Genomic DNA, 23,092 nt, shown 5'->3' with positions numbered 1-23,092 from the left:
GCAGCAACCAAATTTGCTATCCATGCTGCATCCACAGCTGTTTCCTGAACGATTTTGCTCGGCATCATCCATCTGTGAGACTCTGAATCACTCCTATTTGTTTCGCTCGATTATTCTAGCAATAAATAAATCCCTGAACGGATCGGTCGCCGGATAGGCGACAATCAAGGGTGTTAAAGAAATGGTTCGAGTTCAGATCGTGATCACCGCATGTTCATCTGATTTCGTCAGGTTGACTCGAACTATTTCTGAACAGCCTTACCGACAGATAGTTAGTTAAGAGTATGCAATAAGTTGACCCGTCGCCATCGGCCCACGCGTGTGCGGCACTGCGGCGAAGTAGATAGCGCCGGCGGCGGCCACCGGTTCACGCCATCCGGAGCTGGCCGCTGTCGTTGCAAAATGCTCTCCTTACCCGACTGCCTTTAGTCGTTTTTCCAAGGTTGACACGCATCCAGAACTGGCGCAAGTACTTGGTGGCGAGTTCCCGTGTCGCTCCGCTGAGCGAACCGGAGACGAAAAAGCCCTGGCGAGGCTGCTTGCCGAGCCTTCCCTTTGCCAACGCTGTTGCTGGCCCCGTCCATGGTGGCGTTCGGCCTCATCCCAAGGTAAGGGCGGCGACGGCGAGGATCCTCTAGTCTCTACTCGAGCGGCGGAATCTGAACGCTGGTCGTTGGGGCGGGCAGCGTGGCGGTCCTAGGTTTCTTCTGCTGGTAGTTGGCGAATATTGAGCCTGCTGCTGGTTGCCGCCCACGTTTATAAAAACAGGACAACTATTTAGTAACGGAGGGAGTACTGTATTACGGAGTATAAAACTACGGAGTATCATAATTAGCAAACGAAATTTTTAAGAAGCAATTGTTTCATCATGTCGTCTCCTAGAGAGAATGCTCCGCTGTTAGTCCAATCGGGGAGAGCATGGCTGCAATCGCGTCACGTATTTTCATGTTTTGGGGCAACTTCTCATGCTTGAGGGACAACTTTAGTACAGGTGACGTCTTTAGTTTGCCGAGTGGCAAGTTTTAGTAGTTCCTCCGTCTCATAAATCTTGTTGTTTTTTAAAACTGTAGTATCTGAAGCTCACGCACCAACACACGTCACACGCACACCACTCACGCATTCTAACTCTAGTGCGCAAGTTAGAACTACAATCTATACATATTACATGCACACCGGATCACCCTACCCCCTAGTGCGCAAGCTAAAACTACAAGATATACCTATTACACGCACCGTGGATTCCCAGAGGAAACTCACGCACACCACACTCACACACCCTAACCCTAGTGCACAAGTTAGAACTACAATCTATACATATTTTACATGCACACTGGATCATCCTACCCCTAGTGCGCAAGCTAGAACTACAATCTATACCTATTACACGCACATTGGATTCCCAGAGCAGCCACAGGCTCTGTCGGCAACGGGCACGTTGCATTACCACTAAGGGACAAGCGTGTGAGGCCAGAACAACAAGGGCATAAATCCCTGGGTGAGACGCGCGAAATTTGGTCCGTGGGACTCGAACTCAAGCGGCCGGCCGCTCCACCGCGTGCCAAGCCACTGCGCTAGGCGCAGTTCTCAATCTTGTCATTGTTTTTAGTTCAAGAACTATGGGACAGAGGAAGTATCTCGGAGTGACAATTTTAGCCTAGCGCGCGGCAAAGCTAGGGATCGGCGGACGGCCTGATCCGACGGTGTCGGAGCCTCTGGGATGGGCTGGTAATTGCTGCGGGCATGGTTGGTCGCGCAAAGATGTCCACGTTTGGATTGTGCTGATGATCATCAACCTCTCGGCACGTGCGCCATGGATAGGATTGGACTTTCCTAATCCTTTGTTCATGGCTTCTACGTGTTCCTCTTGGCGTGTTAGCGTTTTGCAACAGAGACTTCTTCTCCTGATCTGTTCTTCGGATGTTCATATGGCTTCGTCGACTTGGTGTTTATTTGGCTTGGTGGACGGACCTTCGAACTTCAAATATCCCAATCACTCTCATGTGTCCCGTGGATCTTGTGCATGGATCGTTGCCAAGGGGTTCCCGGAAAGACATGCTTGATAGAATTTGGGTTCTTCGTTCGTGTTCGACACTATCAATGCCAGGAGCCATGGCAATATTGAGCCTCCCATTGTAGTTGCTATTGCGTGTCGTCGTTTCCTTCGGCCTTTCGTTTTCTTTTTTTTTTTCCTTTTTTTGGTTGTGTGCATCGTGGATGTCTCTGGTTCTTGGCATTGTGTTGTTGCAGATGCTGGGTGTACTTGATATCTTCTTGATATTAATAATAGTGCCCTTTATTGAAAAAAAGTAGAAAGCCCTATATACCTGATCAAAGAAATCCATATGGAATAATTTTTTTTAATGCGTGCACGTATAACCTATAAATCTGAAATAATACTTTTAAATCAAATCCCCAAGCACCTGAAGTTTAAAACTAAACCCTAAAACAATAACTAACTAAAAACTAAAAAAAGTGTACAGTGAGCATTGGCGATCATATGACGGTCAGTGGTGACGATGAGCACTTCCGGTTCTTATCAAGGAGTACTCTACAAAACTCACCTGTTTACACATGACCCATCAATAAAGATAACAACATGTATAAACATGCAGGCGACCAGATAGCAGCATTTCTCCTTTGTTTTCAAAAATCACCTCCCTCGCGACCCACTTTGGTCTGCACCACCAAACACCATTGTGGCCATTATATATGGGTCGCAGTGGATACCTATCATCTCTGACGTGACTTTCTATAGGCAAGACAGAGAAGGCAACCTGTCATGCTTGCACCACCTTGCACAGACCGCCATTATTGCTGACGGGTTTCTGAGAGACTCTCTCCGAGACTCGTCAGTGATGACTCTCGTCATGGCAGATTATAGGCAGTCATCGATAACTTGCAGCATGACGACTCAACGGCTTAGCTAAGCATGTTAGATCTGAGCAATATAATTTATATTTCGTTGATCAAACTAAAACTAATGTTTTAGGAATGAAGTCTTTTACGGTACCTTTAAACCGTTGTGAGCCATACATTTTATTGGATCTGAAGGCCCATATTGATTTATACTGGTGGTCAAAACAAGAGTATCAAAACAGAGTATCAAAACGTGGAAGGGCAATATCATCCAGTGAAAATATGGATGTTAGGACACATAGATGGAAAGTATCAATCAGTGTAGCATGTATGATATAACCAAATCGTGCCTTCCTTTTGTACCTTCGTAGTGTTCCCATGTATAAAACATTTGCCAAATACATACACGCGGCTTTCCTTTGGAGTAATAACGCACACCAAATTATCACATATGTGGATTTGCTATGGATACGCGATCTACTGTTCTTCGCACGAACGGTTTGTTCTCCCAATTTGTCTATTTCAATATTATTCTTTTAGTCAATTTTGTTAATATGTATGAGAGTACACTTGACATTAGCACATTTTGTGTCTCGGATTTTTCACATACGGCCAACTATGTCGGCTCATCCAATCGATGTCATAATCGTTTCCGACCAACTCAATGAGACGAACCTAGCCATGCTTTCGGATTTCTCAAATGACTCATGGTTTAAAAAGTGAACTTTCGGTCAGCTCTGTTGCCTCATCCGATGAACCATATAGTCGCTTCCAACCAACTCGGCAAGACGAACCTAGCCATGGTCTCGTATTTCTTACATGACTCACGGTTTAAAAAGTCAACTTTCGGTCAACTCCGTCAGCTCATCCGATCCAGCTTATAGTCGTTTCCGACCAACTCGACGAGATGAACCTAGCCATGATCTCGGATTTCTCACATGACTCAGGGTTTAAAAAATCAACTTTTTGTCAACTCCATTAGTCGCTTCCGACCAACTTGGTCACGGCGACAAGATGCGTTTTTTTCTCACGGCGATAGGACGAGAGGCTATCGATCTGTTGTGATGCTGATTGGCAGGCCCAGACCTAGCCCGATCAAGATTTTTTTTGCGAGAATCAAGATTATTATTTTCTCATGGAAAAAACAGGTTGCACGGTAAAAAATATAAATGCCCGTGCTAATTGACGTTGTACTCAGTGGCGGAGCCAGGTGGTGGCATGGTGGGGCATGCCCCACCCTAAAAATCTAGCCTCATGTATAGATGTTTTATATATATTGCATAAAAGCTCAAAAAGACAATCTCTTATAAAGGAAAAATCCAACAAAATCCCACTTGCCCCACCCTAAACTTTCGTTCTAACTCCGCCACTGGTTGTACTACTCATTCCTTCCTCTAATATCAAAAGGTAACGTAAAAAACCTCTTAAGGATAGGCAGGAACCTTTATAAACCGAAAAGAGGGAAGTAATAATTCGCAAAACGTGGCCACTTATCACCGGTAGCCAACGTCATGAGTTTCCGGATCGAGAAGCGCCGGCCCGGCCAGAAACGACAACATCAATGAAACGACGGTCCTGATGCGTTTGACAAACTGTCGTACCGGGACACATCATGCAAGCTGGGAGACGGGAACGAAAATCAGCTGAGGCAGAGTCCTTGTGTTGTTTCTCAGCACGACGTAACAGCTAGCGGACTCCTGAGTTCAAATTGTGCGGACTCTCCTCTCACACAAACCGTATATATACATACACACATACATCTTTCTCCAGTTCTCCACCTCCTTTCGTCGTCAGATTCGAACGAATCTGCCGGCCTTTTGATCCCTCTTCGCCATGGACGATCGCCCGCAGTGCACCTGCGAGAAGACCGCGTGCCTCCAGCGGTAAGTAACTAACCGAGCCGGTCCTGTTAATTTACCGTGCCTGGAGCTTATGATGATTACGATAGAAAGCCTGGGTGATGCATATGCAGCTACTGCCATTGCTTTGAGGCGAGTTGGTACTGCACGGACGAGTGCTCGTGCCACGGGTGCCTGAACACGTCGGACAACCAAACAGAGGTGGAGGAGCACACCGACAACATCATGAGGAAGAAGCCAGACGCCTTCAAGCCCAAGATCGCCGACAGCGGCGGCATCGACGACGTGCCCGCACAACCACATGACGGCGCCCCCTCCTCCTCCGGCGTCCCGCCGGCGAGGACGCACGTCAAGGGATGCAACTGCCGCAAGTCTGGCTGCAAAAAGCTCTACTGCGAGTGCTTCAAGGTATATATGTGCCAACTGCCAAGCTCCTCCCCCCTTCTGTTAATTTGACCATGTTGTCTATCTACTGATGGATCTCATGCATGCTTGTGTCGAATGAAGCTCCACGTCGGGTGCACCGCCAAATGCCACTGCGTAGGGTGCGCCAACAAGTTCGGAGCGAAAGCCGGTGAGTGCCTGATTGATGATTCCATCATCATCTTCTTAATTTTCCATTGTTTTCTAGTGCCTCACTCTTGTCCTTGCATGATTGCCAGCGTCCGAAGGAACAGATAATCACAGTCCTAATGGAACATCCGGCGGCTCTGGCGGAACAACCGCCGGTTCGAACGACGGAGCGTCGTCGATCCTTGGCGACGACATGTATGATCTGCCTATAGAACCAAGTTTGGTGGACGATTTTTTTGCGACGAGACCCGATTTGGATCCATGTTGGTCATTTGATCTTGGTCCAATTCAAGCCACGGGGTAAGTGATGCACTCTCTCAAGTAAAGTAAAATTTGTAAATTTAAGTCTTTTTTACGTTGTTGCAGTAAACTATAGTATATGTTTGGTTTGGTGACCAGAATTTCATCCATACTCCTCAAAAGAAAGAACTGCATCTACATATCAAACATGAACAAACTTGTGAATTTGCAATGCATGATCAACAATTGTTTATCCATGAATTGGACAAGTTTTGGCAAGAAAATGGACCAGAGAGGCAAAGGAGATGGATCACTGTTACCAGTTACCGAACAAACCAAATGAATTCCTAATCATGATCAAAGTTACCACACATTGCTAAGGCAAACTTTGACATGCATCTGCATGAATCATTGAACGGTTGAACCTCTCTAAAGAACATCAGTTTGATCTGCTAGTTCTCTTGATAATCTATTTTTAAGCTATCCACAATTTGGCTTAGCTATGTTATAGGAATAGCATAAGGTCCTGCTTGTATGGTCACCAAATAAATGATAAACTACAGTAATTCAAATGAAAAATGTCGGTATTTAACCATTTGTTCCTCTATACAGTGATGGTGGTGTCGACGTGTTCTTCGATCCTGGAGATTGCTCTCAGCACAACGTTGATCCCCAAACACATGAGGGATTCATGCAGGCCGATGAAGCACTGCATAACAGCGCAAACTCCGTGCTACAGCAGGATCCTGCCAACCCTGACATTTGCAATGTCAACGAAAATGGTAGCCAAATTATCAAAATCAATAGAAATTGATCCATCTTTATGAAGCTGCTGATCAGCTTGACAACCATAAGGTATGTCTCTGCATAAATGGGCTTTGCTCCCCTTAATTATATTGATACACGTCGTCGAGGGAATTATGAGCTTTGCTCATTGTATGGCCTGATCAAACCTGGAGTCTGCGATACATATATCTACTCCCTCCCATCCATAATATACTAAATCAAAGACACTTATTATCGATCAGAGGGAGTATATGTTTATTGTTTTCTGAATATCTCGCTGATGATATGTGCATAAGTATATTAAAGCAAGGGTTAATGATTAAGGGAACTCACTATCGTCATGATTAGTGTAGTCAACCAAAGCAATACAATACTACATTACATGCCTCCTCTTTTGTATAGTAACAAGGTCGTACAGCTCTTACTAGTAAACTACAACCGTAACATGAAATCCAGTAGTGAGGAATTATAGTGCATAGTGTTACAAGCTATCATCAACCCGGCCATGACAGTCAACTTATAATAGTTTATATAATTAAACCAATCAACCTTCTCCTGTATATTGTCAATACTCTTCTCATCATGTGTCGCTACCAACGCCATTGCACTGCATTGCACATCTTGGAATTAGCCGCGAGATCGATCAAGTCCGAGCCTTGCGCTAAGCCACTTGCAGACATCGTCCATTTCTTCAGGGATAGTATAATGGCCCAGCCTGCACAATTTTTTCGACGTTAGTTCTATTTATTTTTCCAGAAAAAACTAAAAATAGGCGCTAAGAAAATTAAGCATGTCCAGCGGTAGTACCCATTGTAGGTTTTGAGATTCAGATACGAGAAACCTGACATTCGCAGGAACTCAGCCGACCTCTCACCGTTTCTATAGGTGACTACCTCATCAGCTGTAACACAAAGAAATAAACCATTTTAGTAATACAATTACAATCTGGAACTCGAACATATTTAACGCATCAACTGCCAAACAATAGCAATATTGCTAACCTCTTCCATGGCTAAGAAGGATTGGCAAGGCAGCAGCTCTCCTGATAGCAGTCTGGGAGCTCTCCATCTTGGTCCTCAGGGTCCTAAACAACAAGAACACATCACATATATAAATATTAATAACAAACACAAAACCACTGATAACATTACAACATTTTTGTTCCAAAATACTGAAGAATCATACCTTGAGCAAGGAAGCCAGCCGCTCAAACCAATGACGGCGCTGAGCGAGATCGGGTACGCAGCACCGTTTGTGAACCTCCCATGAGCATAGCATGCGGCAGAGTGGAGGGCAGTGGCAGCACCCATGCTAAAACCGCCGATCCCAAGCCTCACTGAAGATTTCACAATAATCGCATTAGCATTAGCAAGGCAGCAAGGGTACATAGTAAGTCAAACTAAATTGTTGCCAAATTGTGCTGCGTTTTGAAATTCAGAATTATTTGAAGTACCATCGGATGGCTCAGAGGATAGCAGGTTGGCGACGTGCGCGGCTGAAGCGTCCAGCCCTTCGATGTCATCACGGCCGTCTACCGAGGTGTCCTCCACGTCAAACCCTGCATCCATTTCAGCAAGGAAAAAAATGACCATTTTGTCCCAGAATCTGCGGTCAAGTTGCACTCGCGGCTTGCAGAGCTAAAGCGAAGCCACCATATGTAAGTTCAGAGAAACCCACATGCAGTGCAGGGGAATCCACCGAAAGCCGCGACAGGCCGTGTTGGTGCAGTAGGGCAAATCCATTTGATCTGCACATCACAGGTATGCACGAGATGTTTAGTTAAGCATCATAATTAGTCTGGAGATAATTAAGCTTCAGACAGAGTTCAGTGGACTTTTTGCTAGCTAATTGCCCTAGCTAGTGACTCAGATAAGGTTCACTAATCTGAAGATAACAAGAAGCTACAAACGTACATATATACACTAGCTGCTTTCTAGGAGGTGCTTAGGGAATAGGATGAATAGGATTATTATATATAGATGGCTGCATGATTTGTTCAACTTACATTAGGCAATGGAAGATTATCCAGGAGCTGGGACCAGCTGCAGTTAGACAAAATCAAGGAAAAATAACAGATTAGGTCAGTGTGTCGACAAAAAAGAATAAATCATTACAGCTAGCTAGTCAGCAACTTGTGTAGATATTTTAATCACATATCGTCTCTTGCAAATGAGATGCAACGTATAGCTTGGGCTAACATGACATAAGAATATATATTCGACGATAACGCGTATTTGTCTGTCAGATCGAAAAGCATTGGGGAATAATAAGGGATGAGTAGTGACGAGTGAGGAAGGAATATATGACAAACTGGCTCGAGATTACTGGGGCTACAGGAGCATATATCTATCAGTGGAAACATGCAGTTCAATTACAAGCCTGCATCTGGAAAAGCATCCACAAGTGGGAGAAGGGGGAACATTTGGAGCTGACACTTGACACACATGCATGCACACGCAAAAAAAAATGCAATTCATGCAAGCCAAACATATTCCTTGCTTTGCTGAGGAACTCGTATATATTTATGAGGAATTAATTGAGGACGAGACCAAGAAAATCTGCGTATTCTAATGCCCTATAAAAAAACAGAGAGGTTCTGATCCGATGCATTCTTGGTGGCAGACAGAACCTATTGGGTTTGGGTGAGCAAAAAATAATCAAGTAATATTAGCCCTTGACATTCGTCACCTGAAGCATATGTTATGGTTTGTTGTTTAGCGAAATTAAACGTACGAGAGAGATGTATCGATGGATGAGACGGGGAAGAGATATGAATCCTGAGCTTTTGGGCTTTGTGGGGAATTAAAGGTGTACTAGGAATATATGCGTGGAGGACGGAAATGGCGAGGAGGCATCACTCATTTCTAGCAAAGTATGAAGACCTTCCGTTTCAAAAAAAAAGTATGAAGACCAAGCTAGCTAGGTAGCCACAGTGACTGATATCGATCGAGCCATCGAGGCCAGTCTGGGCCGGAGAGAATAAAGCTAGCGATATGGACCAGTGCCCAGATGGACGTCTCGAGACAGCCTATCGATCTATCTAGTCCCCGGCCAGGTCGCATTCAGACAATTAAGCTCTAGCATTATTACCCGCTAAGGTAACTTTGTTATCTTGTGCATGCCGCATGTTATCTTTTGCAGTTCAGAGATGAATTAAGCTCTAGCTGGTGACCGGTGAGTTTACCGAAAATATGCAGCAGCATGCAGGGTGGCATGCATGCATGCGCAGGAGTAGATCGACGGAGGGGGTGTGGTGCGGTTAATTATTTACCTGGAGCCATTGTCGCCGATGCCGTGGAGCCACACAATGGTGGCCTGGTGCCTGCCCTTTGGCCTCACCACGTACGTCCTGCCGTACTCCCGGCGGACGCCGCGCGCACCGGAGGAGCTCATCGAGCAAATTAATTAACAAGCCACACGCAGTGCAGCTGCAGGGTACGGGTGATCGATCGGTCAGGTAGCTGCTGCTGGCTTAGCTGTGTATCAGGCCGGTTGGTTTGGTATGGAATGAAGTAGCAGAGGCGGGATTTGGGGGGTATTTATAGGGCGAGGATCGGGGGTCGGGTGGCCGGTGGTGGGGGCTGAGCTAGGAACGACATGTATGAACGAACGGCGCCAGGGGAATACGTAACTGACCTGTGTGCGTTGGCGGCTCTAGGTGCCCGCCTCGCGTCGCTCGCTGCGAGCTAGCTGTACTCCTCGTGTACGTACGTACTGCGTCAAGGGAATCCCTTCCGGGGTCGATCGATCGGCCGTGGAAAGGGCAAAAAGGCTACCTATAGCTAGTTCGGCCACGGCCGGAGGAGAGGATGAGCTACCGTGGAGAGAAAAGCTAGCTTGATTTGGGGCTCCGGGTTTATTCGTTTCTAATTAGTATTTGCAGGCACTCCACGCAAACAAGGGGCCCGGGGGGTGGCATTTGGGCACCTGATGAGCCAGGGTCGTCGCTGATCGGCTTCTTCTTCTTGGTCTTAAGGAGAAGCACGAGTTCGCTAGCTACTTATTCCATCTAGCTAACATAATATATGTACTCCCTCCTATCGTAAATTGTTTTGTTGTTGAAATATTACATGTATCTACACGTTTTTTAAGAATAGATACATTCATATTTAGAAAAATTTGAGTCAAGAATTTAGAATCAGAGGTAGTACATTTTAATGTGTTCCCTGCTTTGATCCTAGACAAGTGCATAATTAAAAGTTTTATCACGAAGAAATGCTTTTGTGCCATAAAATAAAATTAGCGTACGTCGGACGAATAGTAATTAAAAGCGATATAATTGATACAAATGGTGATCATCTACCGTGAAGGAGCTCGGCAATTGAGCACTTAATTACGACAGATTCATAGAGTCGGCGGCCAAGCGGGTACGGAGTGTTTTAGTTTTGCCCCATGCTAGATAAAAGCGCTCGATGAAGCCTAAAACTATGCATGTTTGGAGAGATGGAACACGAGTTTGTACACTTCTCTTCACGTTTTCTTAAGAGCAACGATGGATAAGACTGTCTTCTCTTATATGTACACGTCATTTAGAACAGACAACAAAACATGTCGTACAGTTGTTATGTTATCGCTTAGTGTCATATATTACATTTAATGTTTACATGAATAAAATTAACTACTTAAGTGTTAAGAAAAGATGTAATCTAGCACGTTGAAAACTATCTTATCTTTGTCTAATCATCTCATAGTTAAAAGAAGGATCATGCTTTTTTTCATTCCCCTCTACCACGTCAACAGTTATTTACTTTTGCGCCGTTAAGAAAAGTCTTACATCACCCCCATTGCGCAGGCGTACAAAGTTGACACTTGACAGACTAAAGTGTTTAATAAAACTAACAGGTGTACGAACACACCTCCAACTGCAAATTTTATCCAATATACTACAGTATAAACTAGGTTTCCTACAAATAATGCAGTCAAAAAAAAGTCTCCTACAAATAATACCATCAAATTAGAGCTCTTGTTCATTTATTTCTTTTGCAAATAAATATGTAACGTGTGCATACATTTCCTAGATTTAATAGAAATTTCAAGTAAAAAAATTGTAAACATGAAAAAAACAACAACTCCCATTTACACAATAAAATTAGAGAGTAATAGGGAGACAACAAATGTAATAAAAAACTATAAATATTGAGTGACAGGACGGTATAACATTTGTCCACAGCCATTATATATATATTTATTAAATTATATCAACGATTTTGAACGGCTCCAATCAAATTATTATATCTTAACTCAGTGCTTTTTTATATTAATGTACATGAATGGAAATGGTAGATAACATTAATTTATAAGCCATGGTTACTCCATAATACACAGGCATTACACTATAATCGAGTTCAGAATTATGCATCCTAACTTGGGATGAATCATAAACGGTCCTCCTTCTTCCCCTGGACACAGGAGAATATATGCATCAGTGTCAGTGGAGAGCGAACCCAGATATAGAAATATTACTTAGGACCCTTTTAGCCAATTCCTAACCAATTTTTTTTCATCAGAGTGAGCTTGATAAGGTGCCAATGCCCACTAATTCGGCATCACAGCTCTTACGATTATTTATAACCTTATATCGAAATGACAAGGAATAAGCATAACTATCGTTTTTTTCTTTCTCTATAGAAAATAAAAATAAAATAAAGAAACAAGTTCTCATTGTCTCAGTGCTAAGGGAAAGTTCTTCTGAGAGACACCCATATTTAGCAGGAAAAAGCAAAACATTTGGCACCTATTAGTGGCTTGTCGTTTTTCATACTATTGTAACACTGCGATTAAACTCTGAGATTGAACTTTTGTATTTTCAGTATGCTTCAACTTTTTGCAGAAATACCTATCATCCTAATAGGCCCTAAGGATATACCCTACACCACACCACGCTGAAACTCTTGACAGTAAAAAATTAAGATGTGATTTGAAAAGGAACTGAAACTCTAACAGTACCTTCACCCTATAAAGATTCCAATTGCTGGTGGTGGCCCGTTACCTTTGAGATGATAGCAGGTAAGGATTATTTGATCTGAGAACATGAAAAATGATAGCGCAACATTCTCTTTAAACATGTAGTATACCAGTATTCTCCTTGCAGCTTAAGGGGCAGTTCAACACCAAACTGAAACTCTATCAGTATTCCCGGTAGAATTTAAGACGCAGTTTGACACTGAACCGTAACTCCAAGAATAGAGTACTTACATTAAATTTCAGACAAGTTGGCACAGAACTGAAACTCTTTTGATTCGAATGACAATAAGCATATAACTATTTTGATCTAAAACTAAGCATAGAAGTATTCTTCTGAAAAAAACAGCCTGTATTTAGCAGAACAGGGGAAAAACAGTCAGGACCTTGTCTTGCAGGAGTTTTTGTTTTTGAACCATGGGAATACTTAGTTGAAAAGCATTTTCCAAAAACTATGAATGAATTATCGACTTTCGGAACAGTTTAAGATGCCATTCAACAGGAAACTGAAACTTCAGAGCTCTGTATGGCAAGTGCTACTGTTTCATTCGCTAGGCAGATACAGTGGAGAATTCTGCAGACTGCAGCAAAGAAAGATTCCAGATATATCTGTTAGGTGTCCACAATGACACACAGATATCAGCCCAACTTGGTAAAATTGCAGGTCCAGATGCACCATAAACATAGAGGCATTGTTCATGAAGGTATTGATACTGCCCTACAGCAAACTGAACTGCTCAACATGAGCATGTAGACTTGTAGTGCAGGTCAGCGATAACGGACAGTAACACTTTCCTGTAAAACTGTGCATTGAGAGAAACTGAAGGAACCGTCTCGAAGAAACTTTTGCTGCTTTTAGTTTGTGGTACTTATATCTCTGTTATAAATCTCGTCATGTTTACATCGACATGGGCAGAAATATTCCTCAGCAGCATCCTTTTTCCCCCTTTGAGGTGAGCTTTTCATAACAAACTCTGCTATTCTTGCGTTCTGCTTGCCAAAAAAGGGATTCCACTTTTCCCAATGGTGCAGGGTAGATTTCAGAATTCCGAATAGTGGTAGGCTTCGATCCCCTCTCGACGATGCATATTAAAAGGGATTAAAGAAAGGCCTAAGTCAAATCTAAACTAACCCCTAAGAGCTTGTGATAGCAGAATAATCCAAAGGATTTTCACCTAATTTTTTTCTTGTGTCATTGCACTACATACTTAAGGAATCATATGCACTAGCTCTGCATTTTTCTATCCACTGGGGTTAACATGTGGGGGGACAGCTCAGGCTAAATTATGTGGGCTAAGTGTGTTTTTTGTCGCTACTTCGCTCGAGAGAAAGAGGCTGCATAGGGGCTATGAAGTTTTGTCATAGATACAAGGTTTTATACATAAACTTTGCTCCTTGCTAGAGATCATAGGGCTTTGAGGCCTGCATATTCTTATTTAGTATATATTTCTTATAATTGTGTATGCTCTTCCTATGAAACGTGAAGCATCCGCAAAAAAATATTAAAAGAATATATTCTGAAATCTAGGCTGCACGAATGAAATATCAACAGTTGTCTTTACCCAAAGGTTAACACTGTTTATCAGCTACTGGGAACAGCATGCGAAATTTTGCACAAATATTGTTTAGTCGATTTTGTTTCAGGTTCCTTTCATGGATGGTTAGGTAAATGAGTCTCATGAATACAGTGGTTATAAAAAAAAGTCTCCTGAATACAGTGGTTCAAAATCCATCTGTTCAGAAGGTACTGTAATACCTAAGCATTATGAAATTATTTTGCAGGAGTGATTAGTGAACTTGCCATTGGAACCCCATATATAAGAGGCATTCTTGTCAGAACATGCTATGTGAATGGTTCTAAAAAAAGATCATCCTATGTGCATTTCAAACCTATTGTATACATGGTAATTTTACGATATGCTACATGTCTTGGAAAACATTACTGTTTCACATATCTCAGTAAGACTCAGAACCATGTCGGTTTGAGGTAAAGCTTTTTTTTTTTGACACGTGGTCTGAGGTAAAGTTTTAGCTGATGCAGAAGTAATCAGGATGATGTGAAGTATTTCATCCCTAATGAGCAATGCTGTCTGAAACACATGAAATTTGCAGGAATCGTTAATAACAAAAGCACTAGATGCTCACACTGCAACGTGGCCTCATTTATTTCTCACAAGGAACATTTCTCAAGGGAATATTTCTGAATTCCCATTTCTTTATCACAAGCTGCGGATGTCGTTAGGTATGGTCCCCTGATTCATCACCTCCCACTGAATAAAATAACGTAAAGAACAGTTACTTACTGTATGAATTGAGTCCATGTCAAGTCCTAATTAGCACAAGTCAGCGGCCAAAATGCAGCAAGGAACGATGCAAAAATAAAGGAGACATATGAGGCCAACATTTTCCCGAGAAAGAATAATGTCATCTAAAGACTCCAAACCCTCCTGTTTGTTATTTTGTATATTGTCATGATCTCACCTGAAAATCTAGAGTAACCCGCTCTGTGTCTTTCGCTACATAATTTTCTTTTTTTGTTATTTTGTATATAGATTGTCATTTTTATTCAGTGTTTACACTTTGAGGCTTTGAAAGAATTTTTGGAAGGCAAAATATATTTAAAGTAAATTTGAGGGCAGAACTTATCCTCCGATTAACCTTGAATAATCCTGAACAAAATTACTGTAGTTATTTGACAAATGTTCTTGGACATGAGGTAGAAAAGGAATATGGGATCAAAAGCTACAAATATAATACCGTTGACCTTAAATCAAGCCCTCACATGAGTACACATAACAAAGTTTGACACACACAAAAAATCTGATCTTATTCCATCCATGGCTACAGCCATTCCATGTGTTCTCCTTTGCTACCACATTTTGTCAGCACTACATGGGTTTAAACTGTAGAAAGCTAACATTACAAGTTCCATTTCTTCTTGCAGCAAATTCTTTGTCTGGGTGCACTGGATTGGCAAAAAGGACCAGACAGAATATGATGGTAAGCATGAAAATAGTATTATCGCTATGCATGGGTGCACACTTGGATTAACAAATATATTCCAAAGCAAAGGGGGAAAGGAATTTTATCTCATTTTCCACTTAAGTTTCTGGTATGGCTTCTTTGCCTAAAAGAGAAAAAAAGCCTCTGAAATAACATGATAAAATTCCATACCTTGTTTTAGTGTGAATCACTACTAGGAATTACAGCAGCCGGCATACGTAATTCTCCTCTCCATGGACTTAATCCCTGAGGGTGTGATCAAAGGAAAGGGAGGAGCGTGTCAACATCATCCGATTAAGCTATACGGCACGAGATCCCGCGGGAATTTCTCGTGTTCTTGGCCCCCCTGTTTCCATGTCTCTTTTCTGCTAATCAGAATCACGAGCACACTAACTCGAGGCTTACGAGATAAGGGAATATAATCCTCTTCCTTTTGCTCTCCTTTTTGTTCTGCAAAAAACCCAGACAACAGCGCGGTGTAAAATGTCAATTCTGACAACCTTGCACTAGACACCTCAAAATTCAGTGTGTATCGCCATCGGTGATGACAACCTAGCGCTCAACAGCTGAAAATTCAGCGTGCATCGCGATCAGCACATCCATCGTCTGGAAAGGGAAAAGGCCAGACCGGGGGAGGAATAACATCGAACAGCTAGACGGCACTGTTTGTGAAACGGGCGAACTACGTGCGTACGAGAACTCCATATTCCATTTTCATCTCTGAGTTGAGAGGCCACCTACCTAGGCAGGAATCCGGATTCCCCGTGGCCGCGTGTCGCCGTCGCCTTCGTCGTCGCCGCGGCGGCCGATCTGATCCGCGGCCAACCTAGGGTGGGAGAACATTTTGCTCTCTACGGCGCCCGTTCGCCTAGGCGCGTAGTTTGCCTTTAACGGGCAGCGACCTTGACCCTCTAGCGCTGCCAAATTCAGCGCCGCTGTCACTCACAGCACTTAACCCCGGGCTTTATGCTTTCTCTCTCTCTCGCTCGTCATTTATTGGAAATCTGAGGTGTGTCGGTACTTGTTAGCATCTGCGATCTTGCCTAGTTGCACGTAAATGAGCTGATGCTTCGGCAGTTCGGCGGCATGCATGGAAATGCAAAGACTCATCTTGTTTCTTCTACTCCGTACCTCCTTTTGGGATATGGCTGCGTGCGGCGGTACCCAATTTTGCAGGCAGCCATATAACAACTAGAATAATCATGTCGCCGTCCACACTAGATAGAACGTGATGTGAAAAGATGCCAGAAAGCCGATAACAATATCTTCTTCTTCTTCTTCTTGCATGGCGGTGCTTCGGTTAGTTAAGGGGGGGTCGCGGCGACACTTTTGGCAATTCCGTGACAAGGAGGAACTGCTGCTGCTGGCATTAGGCAGTGGCGAGAAAAGATACAGTATATATTCTCATGTAGAGTGACGAAAAAGAACGGCGCAAGTACATAATCGAGTCTACGGACGTACTCCCTGCCGACGTCAGACCATTACAGCAACTCAGCAACTCAGCAAGTCTGTTCGCTCGCAGAAACTCGAAACTGAGCTTGCCATGCAACGCACGGCTGCCTGCCGCAACAGCTACCCGAAGAGGCGTCTTTTTGGCGGATGATGTCGAGGGTTCACAATTGCTGGTGGCATCTTATTCCTATCCAGGGGCTCTGTCACTTCGTGTTTGCAAACTTTTTCTTTATTTTCGGCAGCTTGTGAGCAGGCTGGGCAAGAAACCAGAAACATGAAAACCACTTTACTGCACTGAGCTGGAAATGATGAACAAATGAACGGCATTTGATCGCAAGCTAAGTAGCCATTCGTACTATCATTGACGAAAACATGTCTCGTGTTGGCACACATCATCTTGATAAAGGTATGGTGCACCACAAAACATGTCGCTGCAACAACTTGAAATCAATTTCACAGCCAAAAGCCACCTTGAATGACAGCACAATTTGTATCACCAACATGACCTTTGTCGCGGATACCAGAATCACAAATATCGAATGATCAGCAGGCATGGACTATTAATTTAGCAAGAAGTTTGCAAACTACGCATCACACTACACAGCAAAAACATAAATGCTTGCATGATTGAATAGATCAGGTCCATCACAACCGATGGCTGGTAGCAAAAGGAAACATCTCTGCAGTCATCTTTTATTCGATGATGCTCCATAAGAAATGCACTGGTCAAATCTTAAAAAGTTTGTTTCGACAAAATCCCTAAGGCAAAAACTACCACCTGCTTGATGGCCAAATGTATATATTCATAAGCAAGGATGCCATGGAGCAGTCTGGTGGTAGAAAGTGTAAATGAAATCATATGCCTCGTCAAATTCTTATTTGCAGAACCACAAGGCATCCTTAGTGGTGATGACCGTCATCATCATCGTCATGCCCATCCGGATCTCCAAGGTCACCGATAACCTTAAGCTGCATAAAGCAAGCAACAAAACATCTGTTAATGAACACCTTAACACTAACAGACTGATACAGCTTGGCGGTGTGTGCTATTTATGAAGACAAATTAGTCATCAAATGCACACATGAAAGTAATGTCAATTACCGTAAAGTATTGTGAGCAGACTGGGCACTCATGTGGCTCATCTTTTTTCAACCAGAACCATACAACATCATGCTCATCCTCTGCAAATAAGCCAACCACTAGCTGTTACACAATCCTTGCCATATCTAGCAGTTCAGAGCTGAACCGATTCCACATCGGCTTACCTCCTTCACCACCAGGGCAACCAACTATTCTCTTGTTATAGTAGGACTCAATGACAGCTGGTGCCTCCTGCAGGTAAAGAATCAAATCAAATTGGTGAACAATACCACACAGATATTTGCAGGAAACAATGGATCAATTCCTGAAAGTCTGATCAAACTTTATCTTCCAAAGAATTAATTGTGTATCTAAATATTATAACCACCAACCAACCGGGTACTGTAACTTCAAATTGTGGAACAATACATAGACACACAATAAGAATATAGAGATCTTATCTGTTCCAACTTTCTACAGCAAAAGCAAACAGAAAAGTGAAAAAGGGTAAACAGACTAACATCCAAAATAATTGATTGAAGGGCACATAAGTGTGTGTGAACTTTGTTATCTTAGTTCAAGGAACCCAAGCCCCCCTAAAGAAACCCACATCCTAACATCCCCTGCAGGTAAAGAATCAAAACGAATTAACGAACAATACACGGCACATAATACTTACACGCTAGTACTAAGATGACAAGAAACAATGGATTGATTCCTCAGGTAAAGAAAGAGTAAAAGGAAGCCACAAAAGATGGATGATAATACTGTATAATCACATGGATTGAACTACAAGAGACTGAACGAGAATGCTTCACACAGAATGCACCATCCCACCCAGAGTTTTGGGTTTCGTTTCGCAAAAAAATTCACCCTACTCCGACATGGCCGAATTTCAGAAATTTCGGAAGATTACATCAAAATTCATCCAAAATGACAAGAAACTATTCAAATTTTGACCAAAATGTGGCCTTTTTTTTCAATGCAATAGCACATATCAACAATTCAATCTAGCCAAATTTTTGGCAGCACAAAAGCACACCGGTGAACTAAAAATCAAGACAAGTTGGCATCATCAGGCAACTAAAATCAGTGAACTAAATCCGGTGCCAAAGGAACTCAAGCACCGCTGCTGCCTGTTTCGGCCAAAAACCCAAAACTCTGCTCACACCCAACACTGTAGTAGATTCATGAAAGTGTCTGGATAGACACAGAAGTTTTGGTGAACTCTGAATTGATGAAAAGTGGATTTGGATAAAGGCTTCAAAAGCCTAATATCTCCCAAGTTATCTGAATCTCCAAATATATTTAGTTTTGTTGCATGCCCTATAATGGTCAAACCGCGAGATTTTCATGAATTGCATTAGCAGTTGACAAAACTTACAATACAGACTACCAATATTAGGAATTACCAGAGATTAAAAGGATAAAAGGTTTCTTCAATAGAGGTAGTGTGAAAAGACATGATGAGTGGAAACAAAACAACTAGCCATCCAATAAAGAAAAAACTCAGAAGCAAATGATATCAGTATGCTCCAAGAGTACACATGCTGGTACTTGTTCCAGGATGACTCTCTTCACAGACAAGGGCAAGTCGCAGGTGTGCCATCTTGGGTACAAATGGTCGGAAGAGTACCGCTCTGAATTTTGCTCCTCCGGAATTTTGTGTGCAATTATTTTATTTTATTTTATTTTGCTCGGAACTATGATTAACATACATAATTTGCTCTTCAAGCATATAGCTCTGGAATTCGGTGGTCAGCACAGACGTATCGGGGTTGCCTTCTCGTGTTCAGAACTAACATATTAAAGTACACAACCGATATCATGCCACCCTGTGATTCCGTTTCTCGCTGGGTTCCTGGTAACTATGGTTTACCCCAGGCAATCAACTAAAACAGGCATGACATGTTACATTCTTGACATAGTAGATATAAAACATAACATCGCAGCTCACATAACAGAAATGATGAATCAGCGGGTTTGCAGTTAAGAGTCTTATAATTTAAAAGGACATACCATGCAGGTATTCAAATCTTTGCTTCAAAGAGAAAACAAACTAAAAAAATTAAAGCTGAGTTTCCTACAAATCATGACCGTAAAAGTGTACTGGCAAGGAGTTGCCTTAACTTCTAGATATGACTGTATGACCAGGACTAAAAGCTTTTACTCCCTCAAATCCATAAATCCAAGACACTTATTATGGATAGGAGGGAGTACATTACAATGATTAATAATATACACAAATCAAGTTTTGAGCCCACTATATCTATATGCAAGTATGCAACCACAAAATGGATAATATGTTGAGCCGTTATTTAATGCAATAGCACATTTGAAATAACAAGAATCCTTCTGATACGTGGAGAGCAATTCCCAATTTCCCATGAAGAGTGTTGACAGCCATAGGCCTTCATCACATAATCACATATTAACGAGGGAAAAATCATTTGACACAACACATGAAAAAAATATTGATTCTACAGGCAACAAAAAAAATACCAGGCACATCAGCCTTCACATGGTACAGAAGTTTCTACACTGATGAATGATAACATTTTGATGACTGGGATCTCTTGATGAACAGGGTGCACAGACAAAGTGAGCATCATACGACAGAACATGATGACTGGCGAGATAAGTGCACTAGACAGACCCACTAATTTCATTAAACTACCAATCAATGAGGCATCACAAGTACTCTGATGAACCTAAACATAGTCAGCGTGGATGATTCCAGTGCCATTTTGAGAAAGATAGCAAAGAAAACTAGATAAACCTAGTAGGACCACCTCACCTTGGTACCGAAGGGGCCGACAGGAGCATCCATGTCAAAGCGCTTCTTCCCCTGCGAAATCACAAACAGATCGACAAATCACAACCCATTCCCAGGACCAAAGCAGATGGGGCCTTCCGGCCGAAATATCCAAACCGCGAGGCCCGATAAATCTCACCTGAAGCTCTCCCTCGAGCTCCTCGCGCTCAAGCCCTGTGGCTATAGGCATGATGTCCTCCACGGTCGGCGTCGCCGGCTTGTCCGCTGCAGGAACACATCAATTCACTAACCGATCAGCCGTGGGAACCTCCACGAAAACGAGATCTGGTCATCCGCGGGGAGAAGAGCGCCTTACCGGAGAAGAGGGGCGCGGTGCGGCGGAAGGCGGCGGCGGCCGTGGAGAGCGGCGCGGCGCGGGCGGTGGCGGGGGTGGGGCCCGTGCCGGCTGCGACGGCCGCGCGGCGGAGGGCGGGGGCTAGGGTTTGGAGGCGGCGCCACATGGTGCCTGCGTGCGTGTGCTCTCAGGTCGCGGCGGCGGCGGTCTCGGGGGGAAGGTTAAAATGGAGTGGAGATGGGCAGGCTCGATTTGATCTGACCGAGAGAGGGGAGATGGAGGCTACGGCCTACGGGGTAGGAGGAGGTCAAGAAGACTCGGAAGGAGGGGGATGGTGTGCGTTGAGGTTTGTGTGGGTGTGATGGACGGATGGGATTGAAGACTTGGTACAAGCTGGACTGTGAAGAATGGGGAAAGTGACAGGTGTCTGAGCTGGCGACTGGCGCCGCCTCCGGTGTGCCACTGCCACCTACAGTACGTCTGAGAGACAAACCGTTTGTTTAGTCGATTTTTATTTTTATTTCTTTGAGGTCACGTAGCTCAGGTTGCAAGAATGCATCTCATCTGACAGAATGCAATAATATGAAATGTTTTTACACGATATTTATGGATCATCTTGATCTCGAGAGGAGGTGGCATGATTAGGGTACGGGTGTCTCTTAACTCCTGTAAAAGAGCCCGTACGTCGCGCACCTGCCCATCTTTTACATGTAGAGCCGTCTTTTTCATCTCTTCCGCCTCCCACGACGCATCTAGCTTCTCCTGCCTCTCTCCTCATTCTCTCCTCCAAAGAAAAACACCGTCGGCCTAAAAAAAACACCGTCGGCTAGGGCTCAAGCATGGGCGGCGAGGCGAGGCAGAGGAGGGTAGCGGCGGCGCTCCAGTAGGCGGGTAGCAGTGCGGCTCGGGAAGGTCGACGACTGGTGTGGATGGCAGGGCTTGGGACAGAAAGCACTGGCGGCGTGATAGGGGAAGGTCGCGGGACAACGGCGCTCGTGGCGGCACGGCAAGGGATGGTCGCGCGACGGCGGTGGCAGGCGTTGGCAGCCATCCATGGGGGATGCGGGCTCCATGGGACCCGGTTTGGGGACTACAGGGAGGGGAGATGGATGGAGTACATGAGAGGGAGAGGGAAGGGCACGGTGAAGGGACGCGCCACCAACGCCGGCAGGTGGCGGTAGACGGGAGAAGTGGATCGGTGGGGGTAAGGGGCGCTTGGCCCTGGTGATGTGCACGGGAGGAAACAGAGGGGGACGAAGACTAAGAGAGGGAGGCTGACGGGAGAGAATGTGAGATAGGGAGATTGGTGGTTGAGGAAATTGGTAGCCAAAGCTCAAAAAAAATCGGCAGCCAGTATGGGCTCTTGCCGACGGGATTGCTTGTCCCTTGCCGATCTGTGGAAGGAGTTGCGTGTGTGTATGCTAATCAATGATGATTGGTAAATTTTTGTGAGAATTATTTGTATGGCTCCAAGAGAATTCTTCTTCCTATCTTTTTGAGACTATATTTGTATATGGCAACGAAAGAATTGTTTGTTGAAAGTGCATGTTGCCCCATGTGTGGTTTTGGTAATTGATGACAATCTCTATGGACTAATGTTTTAGTTGAGATGTATTTGAAAGAATGTTCCATAGGCAATGCATGAAGACCACTTGCCGAATTCAATGATAAATGTCATAAAGTTATAAAGATATACCTTGAGATATGATAATTGGATGTATGTTTTGGTAACCGATGACAATCCCTATGGATAATTGTTTGCATTGAGCTTTATATGAAGGAATGGTACTAACCAAAGTATATATATGGAATTGAAGACATGAAGTTATTGGATTTCAATCAGTGAATCAAATATTGATCAAGAAGAAGAAAATGAGAGAACTTGAAGACACGAAGATGAGCATGTTGGGCTCATGATTTGAGCCATGAAGGATTAAGATATTGCGGTAGAGAATAAAGAAAACCAAAGTGATATTCATGGTGAATCACATGTATGGTCATGAGAGTGCATTTGGTGATTGTCATAGCCCGGGGCTTAGACACCGGGGATGCTGGGCACCACCTTTTAGGTTCGGCGATGGGCGATGGGGATCGTTTCGGTGATCGCCGGCGAGGCCAATGACGAGCGTAGCAATGAACAAGCAAGTTTACCCAGGTTTGGGCCACCCGGA

General features: G+C 43.7%; 3 protein-coding genes and 1 long non-coding RNA gene across 5 annotated transcripts; 1 reads left to right on the top strand and 3 right to left on the bottom strand.

Moving 5' to 3' along the window:
- Window positions 1-4,933: 4,933 nt before the first annotated feature.
- Window positions 4,934-6,438, top strand: LOC104583300 (protein tesmin/TSO1-like CXC 2). Its single transcript, XM_024458206.1, has 4 exons — window positions 4,934-5,123; window positions 5,223-5,289; window positions 5,378-5,588; window positions 6,141-6,438. The coding sequence occupies exons 1-4, from the start codon at window positions 4,941-4,943 to the stop codon at window positions 6,340-6,342; spliced, it is 663 nt and encodes a 220-aa protein (XP_024313974.1). The 5' UTR covers window positions 4,934-4,940; the 3' UTR covers window positions 6,343-6,438.
- A 172-nt stretch (window positions 6,439-6,610) lies between these two features.
- On the bottom strand, window positions 6,611-10,118 carry LOC100823264 (acyl-protein thioesterase 1 homolog 1). Its single transcript, XM_003569297.4, has 8 exons — window positions 9,586-10,118; window positions 8,320-8,356; window positions 7,992-8,061; window positions 7,768-7,872; window positions 7,500-7,650; window positions 7,316-7,398; window positions 7,122-7,215; window positions 6,611-7,029 (listed from the first exon to the last, which is right to left on the bottom strand). Exons 1-8 carry the CDS (start codon window positions 9,705-9,707, stop codon window positions 6,942-6,944), a joined length of 750 nt encoding a protein of 249 aa, XP_003569345.1. The 5' UTR covers window positions 9,708-10,118; the 3' UTR covers window positions 6,611-6,941.
- Window positions 10,119-11,519: 1,401 nt separating this feature from the next.
- On the bottom strand, window positions 11,520-16,548 carry LOC104582807. Of its 2 annotated transcripts, XR_002962872.1 has the most exons (4): window positions 16,020-16,548; window positions 15,450-15,728; window positions 12,261-14,545; window positions 11,520-11,713 (listed from the first exon to the last, which is right to left on the bottom strand). It is a non-coding gene; the product is annotated as an uncharacterized LOC104582807 (long non-coding RNA). The 2 variants fall into 2 exon arrangements; XR_730828.3 differs by having other exon boundaries at window positions 11,520-14,545; window positions 16,020-16,435.
- A 746-nt stretch (window positions 16,549-17,294) lies between these two features.
- LOC100822958 (putative cytochrome c oxidase subunit 5b-like) lies at window positions 17,295-21,240 on the bottom strand. Its single transcript, XM_003569296.4, has 6 exons — window positions 20,943-21,240; window positions 20,766-20,851; window positions 20,609-20,659; window positions 17,997-18,063; window positions 17,833-17,912; window positions 17,295-17,699 (listed from the first exon to the last, which is right to left on the bottom strand). The coding sequence occupies exons 1-6, from the start codon at window positions 21,085-21,087 to the stop codon at window positions 17,631-17,633; spliced, it is 498 nt and encodes a 165-aa protein (XP_003569344.1). The 5' UTR covers window positions 21,088-21,240; the 3' UTR covers window positions 17,295-17,630.
- Window positions 21,241-23,092: the final 1,852 nt, after the last annotated feature.

Source organism: Brachypodium distachyon, chromosome 2, assembly GCF_000005505.3.
Source record: "Brachypodium distachyon strain Bd21 chromosome 2, Brachypodium_distachyon_v3.0, whole genome shotgun sequence".
Lineage (NCBI taxonomy): Eukaryota > Viridiplantae > Streptophyta > Magnoliopsida > Poales > Poaceae > Brachypodium > Brachypodium distachyon.
Note: the sequence above shows the minus strand (reverse complement) of the source record. Positions and strands in the feature narration are given on the sequence as shown.

What these genes read in the sequence shown, in the direction of transcription:
- LOC104583300 (XM_024458206.1), top strand. Translation starts at nt 4,941, where the DNA reads ATGAGGAAGAAGCCAGACGCCTTCAAGCCCAAGATCGCCGACAGCGGC. An exon ending in CAAGTTCGGAGCGAAAGCCG is followed by an intron (nt 5,290 to 5,377) that starts GTGAGTGCCTGA and finishes CATGATTGCCAG; the next exon opens with CGTCCGAAGGAACAGATAAT. An exon ending in GGTCCAATTCAAGCCACGGG is followed by an intron (nt 5,589 to 6,140) that starts GTAAGTGATGCA and finishes TCCTCTATACAG; the next exon opens with TGATGGTGGTGTCGACGTGT.
- LOC100823264 (XM_003569297.4), bottom strand. Translation starts at nt 9,707, where the DNA reads ATGAGCTCCTCCGGTGCGCGCGGCGTCCGCCGGGAGTACGGCAGGACG. An exon ending in GGCTGGCTTCCTTGCTCAAG is followed by an intron (nt 7,399 to 7,499) that starts GTATGATTCTTC and finishes CTTGTTGTTTAG; the next exon opens with GACCCTGAGGACCAAGATGG. An exon ending in AATCTCAAAACCTACAATGG is followed by an intron (nt 7,030 to 7,121) that starts GTACTACCGCTG and finishes AAAATTGTGCAG; the next exon opens with GCTGGGCCATTATACTATCC.
- LOC100822958 (XM_003569296.4), bottom strand. Translation starts at nt 21,087, where the DNA reads ATGTGGCGCCGCCTCCAAACCCTAGCCCCCGCCCTCCGCCGCGCGGCC. An exon ending in AGCTCGAGGGAGAGCTTCAG is followed by an intron (nt 20,660 to 20,765) that starts GTGAGATTTATC and finishes GTGATTTCGCAG; the next exon opens with GGGAAGAAGCGCTTTGACAT. An exon ending in TCTGCTCACAATACTTTACG is followed by an intron (nt 17,700 to 17,832) that starts GTAATTGACATT and finishes TGCTTTATGCAG; the next exon opens with CTTAAGGTTATCGGTGACCT.